General features: G+C 38.6%; 2 protein-coding genes across 2 annotated transcripts; one reads left to right on the forward strand and one right to left on the reverse strand.

The window, feature by feature from the left end:
- The first annotated feature begins 50 nt into the window (after positions 1 to 50).
- LOC139781327 (transmembrane emp24 domain-containing protein 1) lies at positions 51 to 2,562 on the forward strand. Its single transcript, XM_071720196.1, has 4 exons — positions 51 to 401; positions 941 to 1,137; positions 1,235 to 1,301; positions 1,541 to 2,562. Exons 1-4 carry the CDS (start codon positions 198 to 200, stop codon positions 1,769 to 1,771), a joined length of 699 nt encoding a protein of 232 aa, XP_071576297.1. The 5' UTR covers positions 51 to 197; the 3' UTR covers positions 1,772 to 2,562.
- A 478-nt stretch (positions 2,563 to 3,040) lies between these two features.
- On the reverse strand, positions 3,041 to 24,805 carry Exn (Ephexin). Its single transcript, XM_071720185.1, has 15 exons — positions 24,246 to 24,805; positions 22,425 to 22,750; positions 20,017 to 21,040; positions 18,154 to 18,479; positions 16,940 to 17,439; positions 16,079 to 16,221; positions 7,869 to 8,405; positions 7,179 to 7,279; positions 6,631 to 6,739; positions 6,165 to 6,519; positions 5,858 to 5,971; positions 5,538 to 5,699; positions 5,254 to 5,448; positions 3,714 to 4,030; positions 3,041 to 3,331 (listed from the first exon to the last, which is right to left on the reverse strand). Exons 2-15 carry the CDS (start codon positions 22,650 to 22,652, stop codon positions 3,114 to 3,116), a joined length of 4,329 nt encoding a protein of 1,442 aa, XP_071576286.1. The 5' UTR covers positions 22,653 to 22,750; positions 24,246 to 24,805; the 3' UTR covers positions 3,041 to 3,113.
- Positions 24,806 to 25,910: the final 1,105 nt, after the last annotated feature.

The raw sequence follows: 25,910 nt of genomic DNA on the forward strand, positions 1-25,910 counted from the left end.
GTCACGTGGTCGATGACGTGCGTTACACATGCGCAATGCGCATACCGCTCTGTTCTGCTTCCTGATGGAATTAATCTGAATTAATCCGATCCCTCGATCCTCCAGAGTTTACGCGTGGTCTGTTCCGTTGAGCGGGTCCCCGCGGTGATCTCGGTGATCGGTGGCTGTCGCCGACGTGATGCTTATATGCCGCTGCAATGTCCCTCCTCGTGCAGCTCGGCAGCGTGCTATTCGGCGTGCTCTCCCTGATTCTGATCCTGATCGCGCGATCGGCCGACGGTTTCTCTTACGAGGACCTGCCCGCGGTCGCGATGGACTACAAGGTGCACATTGACGCCGGCAAGGAGGACTGTTACTTCCAATATGTGAACCCGGGCGCGACGTTCTACGTCAGTTTCCAGGTACCGTCGCCCAGATATCCGTCGAGTCCTAGAGCGAGCCATTTCGGGCGATGAGAAATTCAGCATCAGTGTATTATTGGGATATACGACTCCCTCGGTTGACCATATGGTTACGTGGAGTTGGAGACAACTTTCTTTCGGGACATCTTTTTCCGGCACGATTCGAAAGAGCACGCAACTTGAGCGCTTTGCTCTGACAGTTCATGCTGGTCGCATACGTTTGCGAACTTCACGATCGTTTATCTTGCTGTAAAAAATGGTGACACCTGCTCACCCATTTCCCAGAGGATATAGTCTGTAATTTTGTAATGTAGGACCCGGGAATTGATAATCTTGATTGTATGTAAAGAATAATTTTATATGATTGCAATATCAACAAGATCTTTTAAGAATTATTATCAAAAGTTGTTTAAAGGCTTTAATAACAGAGCAAATGAACTGCAAAGAAAAACATATTACAAATGTTAGAATAGAAAATAATAACTGATATGTTGATACGTCAACATTACACCGATTCAAGTAGCTTGTTTTGATTATAGGTTCTGCGTGGTGGGGATGGGAAAGCTGGTTTTGCAGTAAGAAATCCAGAAGGAGTTATAGTTTATCCTTATCAATGGCGTGCCAACGCTGATTATCAGGATCAATCGTCGAACGGTGGTTATTACAGCGTGTGTATCGATAATCAGTTTTCAAGATTTGCTGCGAAATTAGTCAATCTGTACATCACGGTGATCAGGTGAGACTCTTATGATTAATTTCACAAAAATATATGCTGTATCAGAGAGAATTGTTAAAACATCCATTATATTTTATCTCATTCATTGTTGTCACAGATACGACAAGTGGCAGAAATATACACAGGAATTAGAAGAACTGAATCTTTCCGTCGAGAACTTTACGGTATGTGTGTCACGTAAGCTTCTCTGTAGGCGTTGCAATTACAAATATAAAAAGTATATTGTTTTGATAAACAAATTAAATTACACATTAATAATATATATTATATATATAACATATACATATTGTAATATACAATACTGATATATATAATATATAATTACTAATATATAAAATATGTTACATAACTATATATTGTATTATTAAATCATTATTATAATTATTATTTATTTCTCTTTCAGAATACAATCGTGAATGTAGAGAAAAATATCAACGAGATGCTCCAAACTCAACATTGGAGCAGGGGTAGAGAGGCCAGGGATTTAAACCTGCTGGTGGACAACAACTCGTACGTACAGACTTGGTCAGTCGCCCAGGTGCTTGTTATTACGTTGACGACTATGGTCCAAGTATATTTCGTTAGGAAGCTGTTCGACGTAAAACCATCTGGACATTCCAAGACACGTATTTAACGATGCATTGCAGTCAATTGTTTGCTCGATAAGAGCATCATTCAATATGTGTTGTGATAAGCCCATTGCATCAAATGATTAATACCGGTTTATAGACAGTGGCACAAATTATAACGCGTAAATATCTCGATTAATGAATTTTTAATCACTATTTTGTATGTTTTATCAGTTTAATGTATACGTTTATACGTTATTTTTATGCCATTGTCCAAATTCATATGCAATGACTCTTCAGAGACTGTTTAAATGTTGAAAACACGATAAGATACAAGAAATTCATGAATTTATATATGGAAAAATTTCTTATGAGTAATATAAATGTGTTTGGATGAAGATTAATCTCGATCAAGTAAATAGAAACATGAACTTTCAGTTCGTGAAAACGTAACGAAGTATTCACATCGATAATATTTTATATTTTCTATCGAAGTTAGCATATTTACGTCAATATATATGTTAAACACACTATTTTTAATAATTTTTATAGAGTTTTATTTCAGAATATTTTCTTTTTTATTATCTATTAATAAAATTATATTAATAAAAATATAATTAATTATATTTATGAGTTGAGAGCACTTTTTATATATTATACAAGACTGCAATACGTATTTGTGAATACCACATGTTCAGTATCTCTGTATCTTTCACTTCAACTGATTTTTATTCATTTTTTAATTTCAGACATTCTTATACTAGACCAAGTCGAACATATTTAAGAATAAAGAAGTATATAAATGACGTTTATATTGTATTTGTATAAAAATAATAAATGACATACTTTTGTTACACATTCTCTCTTTTTTCTCTCTTCACATCTTTATATACAATATATATGTAAAATAACTCCGCCTGGGGGACTTGTTATGGATAAGTCTCCCTGCCGGTCCCAAGCCCGGATAAAGGAGGAGGGTTGGGCGTTGGGCTAACACCCCGACCCCGTAAAAACCCAATTGTTGAGAAAGCCAAAAAAGAAATAGCCGGCCAGACTCTACGGCAACGACATCTTAACTGGAAACAGAAGACATAGGATAGGGATGGCTGGAGACGTATCCTAAGGCAGGCCGAGACCCACACCGGGTTGTAGCGCCTATGATGATGATGATAATGATATATGTAAAATATAAAATATACCATTACACCTTTCTCATCAGCTTTCTGTAGCTCCAATATACAGTAAAAGATTTTAGAAAATTGTTTTAACGAGTAACATTACATTGGCACATAGTTAATCAGGATATTCAATACTGAAATATCATAGAAATCGCGTATGTATAAACAAATAATTTATTAACGATCACAATGTCTGAGTGATTCGAGCTCAGATCACATTTTAATTTCGTCAATGAATCCCCTGATTTTGTTTCGCTCTTCTTTGTTGTATTACGCTACTGCTGAGTGCTAAAAGACGGTGTCGTTGCTTTAGATTCCGTGCACGCACGTGCTCCGATGCAACCTCTTTTGTATGATTCGCCGGAAACCATCCTTGCTCGCCGTCTAACAATTTTTCACCGTGATACCAACCATCTGCCATTTTCCTTAGTACGTTTATTACGTCTCCTAAAGAACAAAACAACCAAATTTACCAGAATCAGGATTTTTTCACTGTAAAATAATTTAGTAGGAATATAATTATAACTGAATTGTTAAATACTGCAAGAGAAAATGTTTTTTGAAGAATCAGTTTTTAGGAAAAAGTATCTTTAAGTTTTTAATGATTTTTTATTCTACGAGGTGCTTTGTAAATATTTAATTTGAATGTTTATAAAACTTGGAGAAGATAATAAATTCTTATTAAAAAAATGTTTTTTTTTTAAATCAAAATTGTTCTATTGACTGTATCTGTTTGATGATACGTAGAACGTGATAAAAATATTATTGCACAAAACCTCATATATAATACATATATGCATACATATACATTAAATGTGTGATATATTACCTGGCTGTAAGGACAGCTCGTCTGGTTGATTTGGTGAATATGGGTGCTTGGCCATCACTTGCGGGCAGTCCCAAGATTCATACAACGTTTCTCCAACTGAGCCACGTTTAGGCGGCGAGACAGCCTCCAACCATCGTTCTCGTTCCGTATTATTCTTGCACGTCAAGATGTATTCTACGTGGCGGCCGCAATGATTCTCCAGAAAAGTCAATATCATAGCGTTCCGACCGGCAAATAGCGATTCTTCGGAAGCCGACTCTAGGGCCAGAAGATTGCGTTTGCACGCGTCTATGACGGTGTAGCATTCGTCATGAGCACTGCAAAGTATTTTATTTTAAACTTCGTTTTCTCATCAATAAAAGAACTTATTCAAAAGGTACATGTTATGTATTTTCCCCGTATAACAATAACAGACCAGAGAATTCGAAAATCAATATTCTACTGATAAACGATCCCTGCCAACGGAATTCGGCGAAGCTGCTTCTACGTTTTGGCTCTCCGTTGACTTAGCATTCTCCTCAAGGATTGCACGCACGCATGTTATACACGAAAATCAGAATCGAATATTACAGCCTACACGTGCGCGGCTTAGATGTGATGGCTTAGGCGAGATTTTTTCTTCACATTTTTTGAAAGGCCGGTTTTGTTGGCAGAGATCAATCTTTATCAATCGATCAATATTACTTTTCCTGGTTATCTGTTCTTATACAGGGAAAACATGAATAAACGGGTCTTCAAACACGTAACAAAACCCACACATACACACGCACACATGCGCGCGCGCATTACCATGAAAGACACGAGACAGGAACTGAAAATACTTAATAAATCGGCACATTTTAATGATTTTATATTTACATTTATATTAACTTACTACTAATGCCATATATAAAAGAGATTTGTCAAGCAACAACAGTTCATCTCTCGTATTTTTTCTTGTTGATATATTTCTGCATAATTAATATTGTCTCATGAAATGTCTAAAAATAATCTTAAATATAGTGTCTTAAAGACATCTTAAAACAATGTTTTGAAAATTTCATAAATTGATATGTCCCAATCTATGAGATATCTCAAAATGGTATTAGGATATGTCCCAATATCTTATGAGATATCTGAAAAAACACATTATATCATAAAATATCTTTTCATATAAACATCTTTTTGATAGTTCCATAAGATATTTTCAAAATTTTAAGATTTCACGTCATAAATGTTCTCTGAATGATAGTTACGAAAATTTACACAGGGTTTGCTATCTTTAATAATATCTCATCAATATTGGGTAATAAATCATAAACATCACGATACTGTACGATACTGTTCATGGAGAAACAGAAATCTCCAAACAATAACAATAAATAAATTAAATAAAACCAGTTTAATTTTTCAAAATGGAAAGCAACGGGTTTACAATTTCCTTCCATAAAAATTGCAATTGTAATATGAAACCAATTTTGGTAGAAACTTGGAGTTTCCCACTCAGAGCTGTCAATTCAACGAAACAAATAAAACGCAATTATGTTAAATAATATCTTACTTAGATTTCAATTTTGTGACTAGAAGATAATCAGTGAGTAGTAGAAGGTAGAGTGGCGTCTTGATAAATTTCTTCCTGAATGTGAGCTTATTTTCGGTGTCCGTTTTTGTTGACAATTGCACGACCGATCCACTTCTAACTAATTGCTTGCCTCTCAGCATGATTGGTTTAATTTTCGAGGCATACTCCAGTTTCCTGTAATTAAATACATGTAACTTATTTTATGTAATACTTTTATATAATAAAAGAATGAGAATATACTAAGTAATAATAGCATGTTATACCTTTCCAAAGCTTCCATTTCGGCTTCTTGCGCAGCAGCCCGCGCACCTTCGTTACATTCAGCAACGACGTTACTCAAAGTCGATAAAACCTTTTCCCAAGACATTCTGTCTGAATTTCCCATCGATAATTTGGAAAGAATGGCGTCAGCTAGTAAGGGTAATCTACGCAAAATTATTAGCGTGTAAATCATTTTCTATATAAATTTTTGATTAATAACAATTGCGAAGTTCAAAATTTACATGATATCTAATAAATAAACTTAATGAGATTTGAATTTAGTTAAAATAACTGGTTTGAGGCTGATATTGTATGTACATACCTTGTAACACGCTGCATTGGTAGCATTAGGAAGGAATGCAGAGATAGATTTTGGCATGCCGGTCGCATCTCTATGCGATTGATAGCTTCCAAGAACTTTACGCCTCTCCGATCTCTGCAATAGAAAGAGCATGATAACTATAAAATGCTAAACAATGTGTATTTATTACTGTCTTACTCAATTAAAAAATATACTATCTAAATCCTTTAGAAAACACAAATATAAAAAGCGATTTATATGTATTTTATGGGATCATTGATTATCTTACTTATTTATATGTATTTTATGGGATCATTGATTATCTTACTTCTTGAGTTCTTTCAAGGTTGTGTCAATGCTGACTTGATTCGAGCAATACGCCACATACGTGGCCTGACACTTTTCGGCATGCTTCAGCAATACTTCCGATAAGCCTGGCAACATCGGATCATCCCTCCACACAGCTTCCAGTTCAGCTAGGAACGTTTGCGACGCCGATAACACGCTCGGGACCCCACCGAATAATTTCTTTCTCTCGATCGGCTTTAGAATCTCATTCATTAGTGTATTATTATTGAGGAACTCGTTCTCTAGGACTCGAAGAGAATTTAAGTACGATGCTTCAGACGTTAAGATCTCGAACTTCGCTTCCTGAATCTTCTTCTCTTCCGGGGTTAGTTTTCCTAATATTAAAAATTCTTTTGCTAATTTTTCATGACCATTTTTTTCACTCTCGATATATTTTACTACATGAGAAATATCTCTACAATTAAATATACGGTTTTTTAACTTACGTAAGAGGCCACTATGTATCACTTGTGGAGTGTGACACCAGAGCATTCTTTGTCCTGATCTGGCAAGCTCTGCCGCAGCTGGTTCCGTTTTCCACATCATATCTTCTACCTGAACAGAACATATAAAGCAATATTTATTTTAAATTCTATAAATCGTGAAGTAAAGAAATAATTTACCATGTCTTAAACAGTATTTAAAAAATAAGAAAACTAAAAAATTATAGATTTTGGTGAGCCACGCAATAAAAAAATGTAGTAAAATAAAATAAAATAAAAAGAGGAAGAAGAAATAAATAAAATTAAAAAAAAAGAATTAAATATTGTATTATTCTCTGAATAACTATAAATTATTAAAAAAATAAGATCAACAAGAAAAATCTCCTTATGTTATACAAAGAATGTATTAATATGTTTTATTTACAAAAAATATCAATTTTTTAAAATTACATTCTATTGAAAACTATTCTGACAATATCTAGTAAATATAATCTGTTTGAAAAAGTTTTTTGAAGATGGCCTTAAATTTTAAGCATAACTAAGAGCATTACCTCTTCGTAGCCTTCGGAATCCGATTCGAAAGCAACGCGAGCCACCGCGGCCGCATAAAACTGATAGAGAGGCTCCTGATCGGCAAGCACACTGTAATGATCTAGAACAATAATATTTTATCAATGCAGCTGATTCCCATGCGTGAACGCGCTCTCGACAGTCAAGCGTCGGCGAGCGCGCATGGATCGTAAATTCTGGCGTGTACGTTAATTAATTAGAAGGAAGTACCATTAGAGTCCCGTGAAAGTATACAACCGTACGCTTTTTATGCATCGGTGCAGCGTGTGGCATTCTTACGCGTATGGGAATATTCCGAAAATCGCAGAGCAAAAACTCGATATTTCGCCTGTGAGAATCGCTAAATTTAGCCTGTGCCTGTGGTAAAATCAGGTCGCTCTCGCAGATGTGCCAATAAAACTCGTTTTCCCTCGTGACCGTTTGTGATTTCTAATTTATTATTTAGAGAAATTTACAACGAATTATCTCTAGTTATCATTCTGTGTTTCTAGAATCTTGGACTAATGTCATGCAATAATGCTTATAAGATATTATTATCCACTATAATTTAATTCGTACTTTATTTATCAATTTAGCATTCGTTTCGTAGAATTCAATATCATTGTCGTGCACACCTTGCTGTAAATTAGAAAAGAAAAAAAAACGATGATTGGTAAATCATCGAGACTCACCGACATCAACGCCGGTCGGAGTTTTCGAGGAGTCGTCGCTGCCGCTTCCCATGTACTGGCTATTGGTGTAAATCGCCTCTTTGACGTTGCCGTTGTTGTTGTCGCGAATGCCATCGTTTCCGTCGTTCTCATCAAGATAGAAAGTCGGCGGGCTAACGACGTTCTTTCGGCTGAAGTGCTTCAACCGGAAATTGAAATACCTTCCAGCATCGGCGTGAGGCTCATTGACGACGGACTGCTCCTTGTCGTCAAAGCCGGACTCGTCGATGGACGTTCGCCGCCTGATCCTGCCCAGGCTGCCCTTGGTGATGCTCCAGGTCCTGCGCAGCATCTTTATCCGCCTGCCCAGGGTCTGAGTTAGACTGGCCTCTCTTGGCGGCGGCGGAGTCGGCCTCGTAGGACATTCTAGATAAGCGTCGATTACACGATCGCCATGCGGCTGCCGCGTAATGCTCGTTTCCGTTTCCGAATCGCTGCTGAAGTCATCCGGCTGGCAGGAATACAGACTCTCGTACGTGCTGTCATCGGAAACGTTGTCTGATGAAGAGAAAGTCTGATCAGGGAAACCGGAAGTTACGAAGAGCTGTTACGAAGATGTTATACTGTCACTCATTCTTCGCTCTTTCTATAATTCTGGAGAAGCGTAAAATCTTTGAGATATAGATTCTAATATATATATATATTCCAGTCTAATGTAATATTTAAATAGCTTCGCTGTTCTGCAGATTAATGCATAAATGTCTACAATGCGCGTTCTTTATTCTTACTTGTGTAAACACATTTCGATATCGTAAAGAATTAAATAGCTACATAATAATTAATAATGTTTAATATACTATAAAAAAATGCATAAGAACGAAGATAATCGGTTTTCCATAATTTTTTATGGAAAAAAGTTATGGAAATAATTACAAATTTCTTTCAAGGGCTGAAAATCCTAACAATATATATATTTAATTTTGATTGCAATAAAATTTTTCTGGCACGTCATATCTATTTTCCAGCATATCATAGTTATAATATGCTAAAATAGCCCTAAAATAGCTCTGAAATAGCTGTCTTTTGCGACTTCAATTACAAATTTCTTAAAATTGTGACGATAGAGTAATTTGGTGAACGAGCGTCCAAGAAACTACGGGAAACAATTCTCGTTCTTGTGCTCGAAAAAAAGTAATTTTTTGTTGAACAGTGATTTATTCCTTAAATATCGGACTGCAAGAATGTTCAAAAAATCCTCCTATCAGAGCAAATATAAAAAAAAAACTGTTTATCGGATGCTTTGCGAATACATTAATTGATGTGTTTCTTAGTCAATAAAATGCAAGGATGAGGGAAACGCAAACGTGAACATAATATTAGACAGTATCGATTAATAATCTTCACGATATGACAATTCTTTCTATTTGTTGATCGCGTTTTCACGCGTGACCAATAGTATCCCGCGTATATACTTTCGTGTCATATTTCTGAAGTGTTCACGTCGAGACTGCAAAAATGCGTTCTTTCTTTCCTGAATGTGTAAACACATCCCAATGTCGCAAAGAGTTAAATTGCCGCATTAACAATTATTTATTCCTTATTCCTTATTCCTAAATATCTCTTGGGTAAGACCATTGCAAGGATACCTATTCGAAAAATCGTGTTTGGACAGATAGAGATGCGTTCATCGAACGATTTCTAAATAGATACGTGAATTCACGTGTCTCTTACGATTATTTAATATGACGCGAGAATGAAGGTAATGAACTTAAATGTAACGCCAACAATTCCTTCCATCTCTTTAATCGCGTGACCTAAAGTACCCCGCGCAGGTACCTTCGTGCACGTAACATGACGTCTCTTGGGTGTCCACGTCCTCGTCGAGGCTGACAACGCGCAGCTGCACCAGGCCCTGGGTCTTCCGCGGCAGATCATCGCCCCGGCCTGCCGATCTCCGCTCCCCGGCGCTCTTCTGCGGCTCGCTGCCGATGAGAAGCACCGATCCGCCGCCCAGGCTGACGGCCACTTGAAATCATCCGGTTTCAAGGTCAGACTCGCCGAGCCGAGCCAGAACCAGAGGAATCCAGAGGCACGCGCTCTCTCGCCTACGCGTGCTGGACCACGTTCGCGAACGAGGGAAACAACGATAGGGACACAAAACAGGCGCGGTGTTGAGTCAAATAAGGCCGTGGCACGGCGAAACACGCCGAACACGCGATCGGATTCCCCACCGCGATGGAATTTCGCGTCCATCGATGACGACGACGACGACTTTCGTTTTTCGCCGAGTCGGCCGGCAATCGACAATTTTATGTAACGCATTTCGCGGCTTCGCGCTATCGAAGAATGTACAAAATATCGATTCAAACGTCTGCGCAAAGACAAAGACCCGGACGCACGCATGTCCAAAATCGGGGCATAAGACGTCTATGATATGTCTAAAAGGATGTCTTTAAGACGTCTTATGTCCCGATTTTGGACGTGGTGCTGTCTGGAAAATTAATGACAAATTAAAATTCGACGAACTCGAATTCGAGTCAGCTTCTCCGAGAGGAAAGGAGAGCGCAGTCTACTGCAAACTTTTTCGATCTCTCATTACCGAGGAAAGTAGAAACTCTAATTATTCTCCCGAGCCGTTTTCCCGAGATTGAAGTAACTCGCGATCGTCATTAGAATCATTTTTAACGGAGCTATACACAAAATAAGAGATAATGTAAAAATAAAACTATGAAATGTATACGTCATATACTTTATCGGATTTGCAGTGTAATGAAATCATCGCGCAATAGCAATGGAATTGGGCTAAAGACGCGACAATTAATTGAACTTGGGAAAAGTTCTAAACATAGAGAAGAAGAGAACATATAGAAAATAGACATTAGAAGACGCGATCGGATAATTGCGATGGCGATTTCTCGCTGGTGGAGCGACTTGATCGACGGATCAAGGACGTTTGTGAGGGAAGTCTCACGATGACGGAAAGTTCCCGCCGCGCCGCCGCGCCGTTGTTCCCCAGTTTGAGGATAATGAGGATCCTTGTTCGAAATTTGGCGAAATCCGAGGTGCTCGCGGGAACGCGGTCGTGCGCAGGCAAGCGGCGTGACGAGCGGGCCCCTCTCGTTTTTCTTACCTTGCGTGTTGGGTCGTCGGATCTTCAGCGTCTCTCTCATTTCCACATCTCGTCTCGGTGCGCAGCTCGGGGAGCGAGACGAGCGCCGGCGGGCGCGAGACGCGTCCGCGCTCCGCGCGCCTCGTTTAGACGCGCGAGACGTTTCCGCCGCGACGCGGTAGAGGAAAAGAGCTTCCTCTACCGCGGGGAAAAACTCCGTTTCTCGCGCGCGATCGACGCGCGAGATCCGGCCGATTTTCGCGCGCTGCGAGAGAACTCGGCGAGAGAACCGCGAGAGAAGCGACCGTACAGCTCGCGGCTCGGCCGTGACTGACAATGAGAGCGCGCAATTGGCGCTTTCACCTCGCACGCTGGTTTCTTAAGGAGCCCTCACACGATTTCTTTAAAGCAACTCTCACACGATGAGGGCTTGTTCGAAGGCTAATATCCGTTTCTTACAGCAATGCAGATTAACTTTAATTTCGGCTTCAACTGATCTTTTATCTTTTTCTGACTCTTAGAACTCTTAGAAAAAGATGAAAAGTGAGTTAAACCAAGATTAAAATTAATTTGCATTGGTAGAAATTGTCAAAAAGGTGTGTATCGACAATTTAGACCTATGTTAAAACACTTTCGGAAAATGCGGAAATGTTACTCGATAAAAGATGATGAGAATTTTTCTGTTGAAGACGCACGTTATTTAAATTATTAATGTCCTTCCTTATATAGATACAAATATAATCGGTAGGTGCACGATTTGGATACATTGCAACTATGACATAGTGTGTTACTCTATGAGTAATAGAAATAAAAATTTGAAATTAAGAGTGATATAATATTTTTTAAACAATCCAGAAGAATTCTTTTTACATATTTTATGTCGTAAACATATTTTGCAAATGGGAGCTATTGTCTTTGTGGTTTAATCATCATTTTTGCATCAAACCTCTATAATAAACGAAAAAAATCTTTATAAATATTTTGTAGAAATATAGCACTTTTTTTCAAGATCTTCAATCACTTATGACTTATGATGTAAGAGCTATTATTTTCGAAATATTTTTAAAGAAAATTACTTTATGTCCAATTATATATAATCATTAGCTGCAATAATAATTATTAAAGAATTCATAGACAGAACCAAAGTAATTTGTAATATTGACGATTTTATTCGTAATAATTATCTAAAGGGGTACCACCGATAATAAGTTTCATCAATTTATGTGTGCTACTGACAGAGTGCCGGTGCTAAATCAGTTTAGTTGTGTGAAAACCCCTTTAAAAACTGGTACTTATTCTTGACGAAATAAGTTTACATTGTCAAGCGGTGTGTTTCGTGAGAAACCTCATCAAGCATTTCCGTGAAGAATAACGAAATCTTATTTTTTATAGAAATCTCAGTTTACGAAAGTTCACCGAGTGCCCGTAAAAATGTTGTTATGGACGCTTTACGGTGTCAAATATACTCAGTCGATATCATCAGGTAAGTATTAAAGCGCATTAAATGATTCCTACTCATTCCTAAAGTACAGTTAATAATGTACAGATGATGCAGTATCAGGATGGAAGCATTTCATTATCGCGCGCATCGAGCGTGCAGCGAGCACTCGAGCAGCGAGCTTACGATCAAGCCGATCGTTAGTGCATTAGATATTCGAGGCAATGACCGTGCAAAATGAAATCGTTTTTCTATAAAACGGGACACTCGAAACCGTTTTCAATTTCTTGCCTTAGCTAGCGAGAGCGACATTCATTGAATTTATTATTAACTGTTTGTCATTGCTTCGTTTTCGCATCACGCTTTATTCGCCGTCTCGAATTAATAATCGGTTTCTCGTATCAATCTCGCGCACACGAGCGGTTAAAGCGAATCCTTCGATTCGCGCGTGTAAATTACCGTTTCTCGCTTCGCGCATCTCTCATTAGTTTTCCCGCGAGTTAAGACGCATTTCGTATTACAACGGACAGCTTACGACATCCTCATCTATCGGCCCATATGGCGGTCGCATGTTGCGAGGAGGAGAGAAAAAAGAGGCAATTACGCACGCATGTGCGCGCGCGTTACGTGATTGCGTCCGTTGGTCGTCGCAGAAACACGTGTGACGAACAAGTAGCTTTTACCTGAACACTATGCGCGACTGTGCGATCATCCTTACTGATATCACGGTACAATGCGTCGTGCGAGCCTTGCCGTCATCCCCGCGAAATTGAATTGACGTCTTCGGCGAGGTATTTTTATTCATAAATCCGCTCGTCATTCTATTCTAAGCTAGATTCAATTAAATTGAAATTCTTATCTGATAAGTTATACAACACGGTGCCATTAGAACGCCGATGCTTTCCAGATGACCGACCGTATTAACATGAAAACGATATTCGTGAATTAATTAGCGTAATTAGGGTACGGCAAGAGGTAAGAGAAAAGTTTGGAGCGGTGAAAATCCATTTATTAGTATTCTATGCAACGCAGTAATTATTCTACGAAATATTCTGTGAAATGATCTATATGAATTATGTATACATTTGTTTTCGGCAATAACAGTGCAATAGATGTTCTAAACATTGTAATAAAATCAGTTTTTAAATTTGTTTAATTATTGCTTTTTAAATAACTGATAAAATTATGTTTTAAAAACTCTCTAAAAATATTTCCATTTATTATACTTAAATAGAGAGTATGAGGGAGATAAGAGAATTGAGAGAAATTGCGATAAGCATAAATTCTGTAAAATTGAATTATTAAATTTAAAAATCAGGTATTATCGCACTAATTGTTGAATTCTTTTCTAATTCTTTCAAATGTCAAATGCAAACAAAATTCTCTTAATAGCTTACTCTTAAAAGTATACATTTTGATAATTGATGATAAATAAAACAAATAGGGATAGAGAAAGTAGAAAAAATATATAAACAAGTAATAGAACATATGCTTATCTATGTCTTTTAATTTTTTTATTGCCTATACTATTTAAATTTGCGAATGTAGTTATTTTTATGGAGAGTAAAGATGTGAAGTAGAATATACCTACAGATTGAAAAAAATTTTATTAGCTAAGAAAGCACTGATATAACAATTTAAAAAATAATTTTGTTGCAATTTCTATAGATTACCTATTGTATTTTATCATCGCCAAAGTAATCATATATGTAATTGCCATGAAATTCGCGATCTTAAATTCGCGCGATGGCTAGAATTTTCCTTCAATATTTTCCAGTTTACCTAACTTTCGCAGAATGATTGCAGCTCGATGTCAAAATCGTCGTCGTCGTCGTCGGTGGGTCATTCACGGTGGCACGGTTTGACTCGCGTTCCTCGTGCGCAACTATAATACGTACGCATTCTGATCACGCGGCGATGTGCAGCGGAACTCGGAATTAATGGAGAGTAGGTGCTTTGTCGTGGCACCTCGACCTCGCGCGGCCTTGTCTTTCAATTACATTAAAGGCGGTGTCAGCGATATGTACGTCGAGTCAATTATCACCGCCCACTGTCCTTCAAACACGACGTTCGTTGCGAACGAACGCGATTACGGATTTACCGCGCCTTGCTCACTCGCCACGTTGCCTCGTTGCACAAAGTCGCAGAATCGTGTTTGCGGCCGTGACACTGTTGAGATACATACGCTATATCTTAAATGTACTGCAATTCTCGACACACCGTCGCAATACTCGTTTCGGAGTAAAGTCGTTTCTGGCATATTAATTCCCGGACGCTGCCAATCCGGGCCTGGGAATCCCGAAGACGTGGCGAACGCTCGCTGATCAACGTCTTGCGATATTGGAAAATCGGTATCGTCATCAGAACTTTCTCAGGTATAATTATGGACCTACTCTAAACTCGCCGGAACACGCACACGTGCTTGCCGAAAGTAAAAGTCTCACGTTCGATCTATATAACGTCAATTCGCGAATGTACCTCTCGCGCATAATCAATAATAGGATCTTGAAGAGGAGAGGCTTTGATTATTGTGTTGCTTCAAAAGAATAACTCCTATCGATGATGACGATGTCCACGTCGAGTTGCAATTATCCTTCGAGAGCAGTAAATTGGAAAGCATCGGAAGAAATTTCGGATTAGGAATTATTTTCGGATTTATAAAATCAGTTCGCGTCGGTATACTTACTTTTCATACAGTTTCAATAATACGGTTTCAAGTTTTAATCGTAGTATTAAAGCTAATGGACTTCTCACTCATTTCTAATAATAGGATCTTGATAACAGTGGTAACAGTTTCTCGGTAGCAAATCATTTTAATGTATTTCTTGTCTACCTACATTATCTCGACAAGGAGATCTCGATAATAGCGGTTCGTCTTTTATTCGAACATTATGCGAATACGAATGTTTACGGATGCGGTATTTCGTTTTCTTTTTTACTGAGAAGTACACGTTACGAATGGCAAAAAGCTTGGGCAAGTCCCGTCACGTGTTTGACGTGTCGTTCAGGAAGACTACATCATCAAGCGATGTCGAAAGTACGAATTGTCGAAACACAGTTGGAGGAACCGCAGCCACCCAGCATTGAAAAGTCACTGGGCAGTTCCGTGATGCGAGCGTCTGTGTAATACGTTTATAAATATCGATATTGTCGACGATAGCTATATAACAATTCTATCTTAACGGCGCGTCTATTTTTGCCGTCAGCAATCAGACTGCCGGCAGACTGTCTTGCAAGTGACACTACAGATAAGTAATATCTCTCTCATCGAAATTATTTATATATGCAATCCAGTTAAAATCTCTATAAGCAAATAGAACGCGATGCTGCCGTTTGGCGCACGACTAAACATTCGGCACGTTGCTTATGTAATGTGCAAGATAAAGTAACATTTATCATTCTTCTCACTTTCCCACGAGTGTCACGCGACATCCTTGCAACGGCGGACCTTAATTCATGCACGTGCGCTGCGTAATTTTAAATAAGCGCATAGTGCATCGCGGCGTTTCTCTCTGGAAAAACAAGTCTCACGCGAAAATCTTACGTACGTTATACGCAATTTGTAGAACGCCAGTTGTAGCGGGAGATGCCTTCAAGGAGATCGACACCCGTGTATTCTTAGCGGTATTACGTTACGGCACGCGCCGTTTACCCGACAGTAAAATCTCCTTCTCCGGTACTCACCGTCGACGGCGGTATCGCGGGTCATCCGTGTCGTTTTGATGCTTCTGCGAGATCTCCTGGACCGTTGCTTCCTGACATTCCGTGACCATCGTTGAGCGAGCTTCTTCTTGCTCGGGGCGACTTGTCCTTCGGTTTCCCTATCGCTGAAATTTTAGGCTCACATGTATCTATTGTAATCGTATTGAATCTATGTTGTTTATAACAGTGTTTAATAATCTCGAGCTCTTATCGTGTCTTTGTCAGCGCTATAATTATCTATGGTAAGATAGCGTCGCATTAATCATGTAAACGCTTGTACATCCTCGGGCGGAATGCGATAACGATATTTAATATAATGTCGTTCTTAATCGCGCCGCGCGCTATCGTCGTGCTATCGTGACGACGTACGTTCCCCGTATTGTGTTTTCGAAACATTTGCGGCGAACGATTCGCCGCGCGTGTGTATTAACTTCGCGGGTCTAATAATGATTAATCGTCTTCGGTCGAGGTGAAGGCAATTAGCCGCGCTGTTTTCAATTCCGCTTCGTTATCGTTGTAACGCGGAAAAAATGTGCGTACCTTCGAAGCGAGCCTTATCGCGCGCGCGCGCCGAGCAAATTCCTTTCGCGATACCTGCCTGACGCGTTATTCAGACGGGAAAAGCTGGACAGCCTGTTTTTTAAAGACATGCCTCGTTCGGGTATTCACAATATAAACACGGACATTGCACTTTGCGATGTCTTCGGCATGGTTCTCGAAATCAACTGTCGCGGTCTCTCAGCCTTTTGCCTCTCGTGAAAGATGAAATATCGTTCGCGTCTTTGTCCCCTTCTTCAAGAAACCCCATTAGTTTTCCCACTGTTCTCTCATTCCCACGCTTACCACGGATCATTAGACTGACAAGGGCAGCGCGAGGCACACGAGGCCTCTTCCAGGTCCTCCCACTCGGATTCCTTGCCGTTCATCGAGGTCAATCCTGTGACGGAGACGGGCGTGGAGCCGTCATAAAGGCTATTGACACGTTCCTCGCCGGGCGGCAGGCCGACGTCGTCATACACACCCAGCTCGTCCCGCTCCTCCTCGCCCAGATGACTTTCGCAGTCTACGCTGGAATATTCATTGTTCGTCGTCGAGAAATACTGATCGCCGTTCGTCTCCGCCGCGCGACTCTTAGACGTCGCTCGCAATTCCACGGGCGACTCCTTGCGCGACGCCTCGTTGCTGGCTTCCGGAATCAGGTAATCGCTCTCGTCGACGGCTTTCGAACTGTCCTGCTTGAAGCTAGGCGGCATCACGTCGTCGTAAATCTCCTCGCAGTTAGTGTCAGCGACGGGCGCCTCGAGGCGAGAGGTCGGCGGACCCACGTCGTCGTAGTCGGATTCCTGATAAGAAATTCATCATCGTGCATTCTTTTTGTAATATGAAGAAACGAACGGATTTACGTTGCACTTGAGCGGCCGAGTGCACGCGTCGACAAAACCGTCGCTAATTTTTGATGCGAAAAAGACGGCGCGTGCGAATGTGGCCCTGAAAGCGAAATTTGAGAAGTGAATCGAATTATGCATCGTTCGTGATACCTGATTTCCGGCAGCAATTTGCAAGCATGCAGGTATCGCGCGATGCGAATCGATTATTTGACATTCCGTTTCACCTTCGCTGACGGTTGCCAATTTAACGCACTACCTGATTTAGCAATCACGCGAAAGCTAAGCTTGTTTGCGTCGACGTTTGCGAATGTACTCGAGAATGCATAATAATAATATTAATCATTATAATTAAACTAAAGCCTCTTTTTCCAATAATCTACTTAAATTAATTTTATATGCATTTCAAGCGTTTACTTGGTTCTAATTTTTTTAGATGGCAATTTTGCACACAGACATAATGTCTTTTTTAATTGTTCCGTTTAATAAAATAAATAGGTTTCTTCCTCGAAAATCCTCAGACTTCCAAAGCTGTCGCGCAAAAAATTGTTTACTTCGAAATGCTCACACTCTTCGTTATTCGCACAAAGTTACGTTAATTCGCAGAAATTAATTTCCATTTTGTCGAGGTTTGCGATAACGGAATCTCCCCGTACATACAATAATCCGTACCGCTTGACCGACGAAGTTCGATGGTCCGACGTCGTCGTATCCCTCGCTGTCGGTGCCGTCGTCGTTTTCCCTTGAGGCATGGTACGTAGCCGTCGCGTCGGGCTTGTCATTTGGAAAAGTCTTCGCCCCATGATTGCTCCACAGAAAGCTGCAGTTGGCCCGTGGCAATGCCGTAGGGGAAGACTCGCAGACCGGCTCGTACATCTCTTCCGGCGAAACGGTTTGATTCCCAGTCGCGATTTTCACTATCTGGGCGGCTTCCAAAACTTTCGCCGCTTGCGAGAAGTCGCTCTGTATCTCCGCGTAGTTCGTTCGATCGCTTTTATCTGCAAGAGAATCCGTCGTCAGAATCTTACCTCGTAGATATCGCTGTATATCGCAGGAAGTGCTACTTTGTGTACAGACAGATAACGTCTGCTCTCGTATTTTATACAGGGTATTTTAAAATATGGGTATAATTTCAGAAGTATATTGGAGACATAAGAGTAATAAAAAGATTTGTATAATTATTTGTATAATTTGATCTTCTTTTCGAGTTTTGCATTTTAATAATTCAAAATTATACTGAAGTTATGTTGCAAACTGCAGTATGTAATAACCGATTTCACTCATTTCAGCTACTTAGTGATAATACTTCATACTATCTGTGAATTAGTTTGTAATGAGAAATATAAAACTATCTGTAACTTGGACAAAAGACAAATAAGACAAACGTTTATACGAACTTTTGCCCTTATATTACTCTTGAAGTTTGTTCACATGTTTTGAAACACTTGTATGTCTATTTTAAGAAATTACGCTGTTTACGTATTTCTGATGTCTCCTATCAGATTCTAAGAAACATAATATATTTCGATATTACTCTAATTTGATCAAAAGGCGTGACTCTAAATTGGCTCTAAATTTCACTCCTTTTAACACAAAAAGTTCAATTATGAAATATTAGAAGAAGTATAATTATTATTAGTTATCTCATTATCAATTACACTATATTCAACAATAAAATGTATAAGAATAAAGATAATCGTTTAGTTTTTTAGGCGTTGAATACGATTCCGTTTTTACTAAATTACTATATCATGTCACAATTGTGAGAAATTGGTGATTGAAGTTGCAAAAAAGGCTATTTTAGTATTTTGGCATATTGTAACTACAATATGTGACGTGTTGGAGAAGTTTTATTGCAATCAAAATGAATTATGTTGTTAGAACTTTTAGCCCTTAAAAGGAATTTGTTGTGTAGAATATAGTTAAAAAGATATTTATAATTAATATAGGGTCTAATGTGCAAATTTTTTGTTGAACAGTGTTATAGCATTTTTTTCTGATCTTATCGTAGTGGCTTCCTCGTGGAAGTGTAAGATATAATAAATAGATATATTTTAATATAACGTGTATATTTTAATACAATTGAAATCTATGTTCAAACGTAACCAAATCTTTGAATAAAAGTGGAACAATGTAATTAATTATAAAGTAATATTAATAATTATTTTTTATGATGCTCGTTATTTTTAATATAATAACTATTTATCTTATAATAACAATTAATTTCATTACTAGAGAGAGAATTGTTATATTATGCGTGTTTGCTCAATGCTTTCAATTATCCGGCTTGACGTTATATAAATTCAAAGGCACAATTGCGCAAATCAAGCCGTACTTGAGCAAGACGATATTTGCATAAATTCTTTCACGATTATCGAACTCAACAAAGAAATCTGACGATGTGTCAAGAGAACGCATTCGCGACACTTTCGATGGCTGATTGGTTTTGCCTGGATTGCCTGGAAATTACGTCGTTCGCGGGAGGTATTCGCATTCCTGCTATAACCTTGGGCCGCTCGATGTTTCCATTCTTACCTCGCTCGTCCTTTCCAATGAGTAGAGGTAACGTGGCGCATATCTGCTGATGAGTAATCACGATCTGCTCCAGATCGAATCCGACGGGGTTCCGTACCAGGTTGGGATTCGTAGCGGACGCCACGTGAACGAAGTTTGTGGGCGACGAGATAATCGCGGTCCTCAACTCGTCCCTGGACAGGCTCCTGGTCTTGGCGCACGAGTTCGGGACGGTCCTCGGAAAGGGCGCTGTTTGCAATGATTTCAGGGAGCTCAGCGAGCTACTCAGAGTGAGTTTCTTCTTCAGCTTCTTCTTCTTCTTCTTCTTAGGCTGCTTTACCAGATGCCGCGGTACATAGTGCAGTACGTTTCTGGTAAATCGCCTCTTCTTCTTCTTATGCCGCGACGACGACGCGTCATCGTTCTCGTCGCTCGTAATCGACCCCGTGTCTTGATTCGAGTATTCCACGAAAGGGTTCTCATATGTGGCCTCTCTCGTCGCCAGATCGTTCACGGACTGCGACTTTGTGACTATCTTCGGAGGAACCGGAGAATTTTTCTCGATCTTGTAAATGTGTGCGATGGATTCGGGAACTGTCTCATCTGGAACTTCAAGATCGTGTGTGGACACTTTGTAGTCTGTTATGCTAATCCTTTCGTAGTCGCTGGATGTATTGGAGTTTCTTCTTTCGATCGAGCATTTTTCTTTTTCATTTTGATCTTCGAGATTGGTACCGTCGCGAGAATTCGTCTCCGTTTGCGTATGTGCTGAATCATCGTTATTGTCGCTTCGAAAGTCCTTAGTGTGAAGTTCTTCTTTCGCCGACAGCCTTGTAGAAAATGGACTTTCTACGGTATTTTCTACGACTCCTGTCGCATTTATTGGTGTCTGAATTTCCTTTGCGGGAGTATTTTCGATATTGCATTCGGTTCCGGAATCTAGTATTCTGGTGGCACGAGTTGTCGACTGGTTCTCCGTCTTCGTGGAGGAGAAGGCCAGGCACTTGGAGTAACTTTTCCACTGATGACTCGTTCCGGATTTCACCTAATGACGAAATAGGGCACAATTAAATGGACGACTAATTGTATTGATCGTTACAAGTGTTTTAAGAGAGAAAGTTTTTAAAAAGTTAGAAAAAATTCCATTTCACAGTAATATAATTAAAATGTAAATATTTCTATATCACTGAATACCTAATGTGCCATATGATACAATGCTTCTCTAAAAAGAAATGTTAATTATTTTAATCAACAAATCATGCTTTTTCTGCAACCGTCGATTACATTGAATGTCACTTGTATGATAAAAGATTTAGAAATTACAAAAATAAAATTAATCTTTAATATTAATACAATTTTTTTTCTTTATTTTAACTTAGAAACTATTGTATACATTGCAAACGAAGAGTAATTTTCCTCGCAATAAAATATTTTATTTTATTGTGAGAAAGGTGCGATAAAGTGGTTAAAGTGGAATTTCGTGATTTTACAGAAAGTAACACGTGCGTCGGCTGTATAAAGCCGTGATTTCTACCTGTCGGTCACATTCCGTACTCTCATCAAACCGATGGAATGTCGGCGATACAAGGAAATCGCAGTTGCTCCGCAATAAACTATATCGTGCGATAAAAGTCGCTCGATGTCGTGTTGGAAAAGTCGCATTTTAATCGCGGATTAAGTTTTCGGATGGGAATAAGCTTTTTCGCATAACGATATCGCGAAAATGCGCGACAGGTATAGTTGAAGGATCGAGGTGCTCCATCTTCGTGATTCTTATCCGATATGGTGAGCTAACGTCGTAAGAGCTAACAAGCCACTCCTCCGACTATTAGCATCCTTTTGCTCGTGTATCCGCATGTGCGTATCCCGTGCTTATTCTCACGTACGTAAGAGAAAACTCTTACTCGGTTTCTTAGGAAGCCACGTAAACTCTTGTGTTTTTAAATACATATCCGGGTTATGCGTAAAAATAATCGTGACAGAGTCTCTTTGGACCTTTAAGAATTTAGAAAAATCTATCTCTTGTTTGAATCTTATTAAATTGCATAAATTGCAATAAACAACGCAATTAGAAAATTGTAGCATTAGAAAATTGACTTTTATTTTTCGGACATCTTTAATAATTTCTATGACATTTAAAGACATTCATAAAATCGTTTTAGACTTAAAAAGCTCTCTTTTACTTAAAATCTTTTCTTATTTGCAATAAAACATATATTTGTATTAAATAAATCTTAAAATATTTATACTAAATATGTTTGTATTAAATACTGGCCTGTTCTAAAAATTGAGATTAATCTATTAAGTAAAGTTTCAAATGTTTTTTGACTAGAATTTACAGAGGTTCTCGGATTTTTTGCAATAAAATCTGCATTCTAAGGACTTGTAATAAAAGTAAATGCAAAATATCTATACGAATAGTGACATACCTTGTAAGATGGTCGTTTAATTGATGTTTTTCCATTGACGAGTCTTTTTTCTTTTTTATCTGGTATATCTACGACATTGTCGCCTTCCACGGGAAGCAGTTGTAGAGGTAATCGCGTTCGTTTTAGGGCTAAGCTATCGAGAGTGGCGTAAACGACTTTGTTAGAGATTAGGGCAGCCTTGCCACTTCCGTGAAGAAAACTCCGATTGGCAGTAGGTGAAGGATTCATCTCGTCCCTTTTTCAAAGCTTGATCAGTCGATTCACTCTAGTTTTGTGTGAATTGCTGTTCAATGTTCTTATTCTTATTCATTCTCCTCTTCTTCAATCTGAAATGAGTCCCGATTGTATTTTTACGGTGTTTTTTTATCTTTAGTTTATTTCTTTCATTATGTCTTGTAGATTCAGGAACTGAATAGAAATCTAGTTTGTATTACTTCTCCTTACAATATCTATATTATTAGAGAACTTTTTAAGATTATTTAAAAATTCACACCTACACACCGCGCACTGCCTTTTACAATTTTTTTGATAAGATTAGTTAATTTGGAAAGTTTCAAAACAATTTTTATATTATTTTCTGCAACATTTTTTCGATTTTTTTAAAATTATTGACTCCAATTATATATCTAATTTAAAATATGCCTTATGCTGCTTTGTTCGCGGCAGATACTTATCGATGAGTTTGCGTTTCTCATGCGCATTATTACGTGTCTCCGGATTATGGCACAATAGTAATCACGCAAACCGAAAGTGCAGGAAGAAGAATCATCGTCGCAAGTCACAATCTGGCACAAAGAGGATGTAAAGAACCGCACGTCCAAACGTTTTCCGCGAAAACGCTGATAAGCCGCCTTAATGTGTGTGCCCTTATCACGCGCGGGTATCACGCGTGCATATTATTGCCGATCGCGATGTTGCCATTGGCAGCTACAGTGATTGTTTATTATGCAAAATGAATGTACGTAATATTTCTTTCTATCGTTATATGATACAATTTTCAGCAGACGTCTCTGAATCTTGTGAGTATCTGTAAGACCTCGTATAATCAATATACAATTATTTGTTTTTATAAGATCTGGGATTGCTAATCATGCAGGCGGATGGGCAATTGGTGAATAAGCTTATCGCAGCTTCCATTAATTGTCACGAGAAACAAGAGTCGCCATCCGCCATAGGCTATTCGGTCTTTGTTTTTCTTCCTTGTTTTTCACGACCTATTATTAGTTATTTAGTATTAGATAACTATAGATTAGATATTACGGCAATTATCTATTATTAGAGGAATTGTTCGAAGAATGTAGAATGAATATCTGTTATCAGAGGAAAAGCCGCGCAAGCGTTCCATTTTTGTTGACCTATCAAATAAATTCAGATTAAACATATCTTGCGCTACAGTTAATTCTAATTATTTCTAAACTATTTCGGATTTAATTTCTCTGAGAAACGACCAGATTGATTGTTTTTTTTTTAAGTGATTGTGCAGAATTTAGACGTTACTTTAGTTCACTCAGTTGTTAGACAGATTATTATTCTAGCTTATTCAGTTACGAAACCGATTTCTGCTTTTATTTCGATTAAGTAGGTTAATTGAAGCCGTTCAGTTACTATGACGATGCAATAAGATTCCATTAAGCAAACGACAGTTTTCATTTTTTTAAATTTTATGATAATAGAAATTGATTATTAAATTGTTTATTCCTGAATAATTTTGTAATAACGATTGGTTGCGTATATATTATATTTAAAATGTATAAATAATAAGAAAAGAGTTGTTCTACGGTTTAATCAAGGATTCAAAGCACTCTTTCGTTTTAAACTCACGTAGCATCAATATATATTACAACCGCGAGGACGAGCTCGGCGACGGTACATCGTACGTTTCGCAGAAAACAGCTGTGCGACGCAGACGGCGGGTTATTGCCATGCCGTTCCTTATTAACTCATCAGTCGCGTCACGTCGCGCGAAACTCGTTATTTTGCGAAAAAGACGACGGAACACGTTCCGTTCGATCTCTCGTTGAAGCTTCGCGCACCGCCGCTCTCGCCGCGACCTCCTCGAAGAATCTCGGATCCGTTATGAGCGAGGAATTTGTATCTCGCGCAAACTCGCACGCACACTGCACTAGTAAGCGCGCTGCACGTGCGCTCGTCCGACGACGAGCGCGACGCGACGAAACGAAATGTACGATCACGCGGCGCGACGCGCACTGATCGCGCGACGGTGTCACGGTGACGGTTCGGTTCGGCCACGCCACGCTGACGATCGATCGCCGATGATCGAGCAGCGAGTGTGCGCGTGTGCGCGCGGCGACAAATCACGCGGCGCACTCGCGCCGGATTTTCGGAGCACTCTCGCGAGTCTCGCCGCTCGCGGCGCACGCAAGGCTCGCGGTTCGCGGTACCAGACTCGAGGATCGTCGGTATCGCTCGGCGATCCTCGGCGATCCTCGGCGAGATTCGCGCGTCAGTACCGTAGCGCATAGATCAGCGATCCATGGATCGCTGGATCCATGGATTCTCGCGTGCCTTCGTCGAGCTTGTATGAATTTATGAAATTCTTTTTATCTGTCTTTAAGAAACGAAATGATAAATTAATTATTAAAAAGATTAAATCGTGACATTTTCTGTCATTTAATCACTCAATTAAATAGATTACTTATTTAATTTATTATTTAACATTATAAAATATGCATAAATGTACTAGAATTGGTGTTAATTGTTAATCTTTTAAGTAAGATTTTCGTAAAGTAATATAATCATATAATAATAATATTGAAGAAAAAAAATCAATCGTTACACTTCACTCGATAAGATAAATCAAATTTTATCTGAATACTCCGACTGCATTAATCTGCCCCCCACTTCTATACATACTTCTATCAGTGTCGATCGATAACTGCCGATATTACAAGAACTTTATTCAGCTTTTGTTAAAACGTTTGTAAAGACGTAACGCTCTTATTTGTAAATGCAATTTGTTAAAATATATTATTTGAATGATTACATAAACTAATTGTTAAGTCCACACTATGATATACAGCACGGTCTTTTGAATATTTAAACAAAATTATATGTCTGCAACTACATATATATTCTTCATTATAATAGTTATATTTATTATTTGTCAATAGTTATAGTTCATCTTTTGTCCTATAATAAGACAATCTATAATTCGTTAGATTTTAGCATAGAATTCTATTTGTATGCTATATCTTGACGCGTATATACGTATTTTAATATTAATTTTGTTCATATTCCTTTATATAAAATTCTCTTTTTTCGTATTACACGGCTCATAAAATTACTAATAGAATTCTATTCTAAATTCTGATACGAATTATAAATCGTTTAAAGCGGGCATCAATCTCGTTTCTAAAATTTACTTTAAATTTATAATATTAAGATCGCACAGTTGGAGTGAAAGTAACTTGCGGATTTCAAGATGTACGCAAGAAGAAACACTTTAAATTATTTATAATTATACTT

This window comes from Temnothorax nylanderi, unplaced genomic scaffold (assembly GCF_030848795.1).
Source record: "Temnothorax nylanderi isolate EJ_2023f unplaced genomic scaffold, tnyl_v1.0 TNYL_tig0329_pilon, whole genome shotgun sequence".
Taxonomy (NCBI): domain Eukaryota; kingdom Metazoa; phylum Arthropoda; class Insecta; order Hymenoptera; family Formicidae; genus Temnothorax; species Temnothorax nylanderi.

Coding starts and splice junctions, on each gene's coding strand:
- Exn (XM_071720185.1), bottom strand. CDS start 22,652: ATGAATCCTTCACCTACTGCCAATCGGAGTTTTCTTCACGGAAGTGGC. Junction 17,440..18,153: donor CGAACTTCGTCGGTCAAGCG/GTACGGATTATT, acceptor ATTTCTTATCAG/GAATCCGACTACGACGACGT. Junction 3,332..3,713: donor CGAGCTGTCCTTACAGCCAG/GTAATATATCAC, acceptor TTTGTTCTTTAG/GAGACGTAATAAACGTACTA.
- LOC139781327 (XM_071720196.1), top strand. CDS start 198: ATGTCCCTCCTCGTGCAGCTCGGCAGCGTGCTATTCGGCGTGCTCTCC. Junction 402..940: donor CGTTCTACGTCAGTTTCCAG/GTACCGTCGCCC, acceptor TTTTGATTATAG/GTTCTGCGTGGTGGGGATGG. Junction 1,302..1,540: donor TTTCCGTCGAGAACTTTACG/GTATGTGTGTCA, acceptor TTTCTCTTTCAG/AATACAATCGTGAATGTAGA.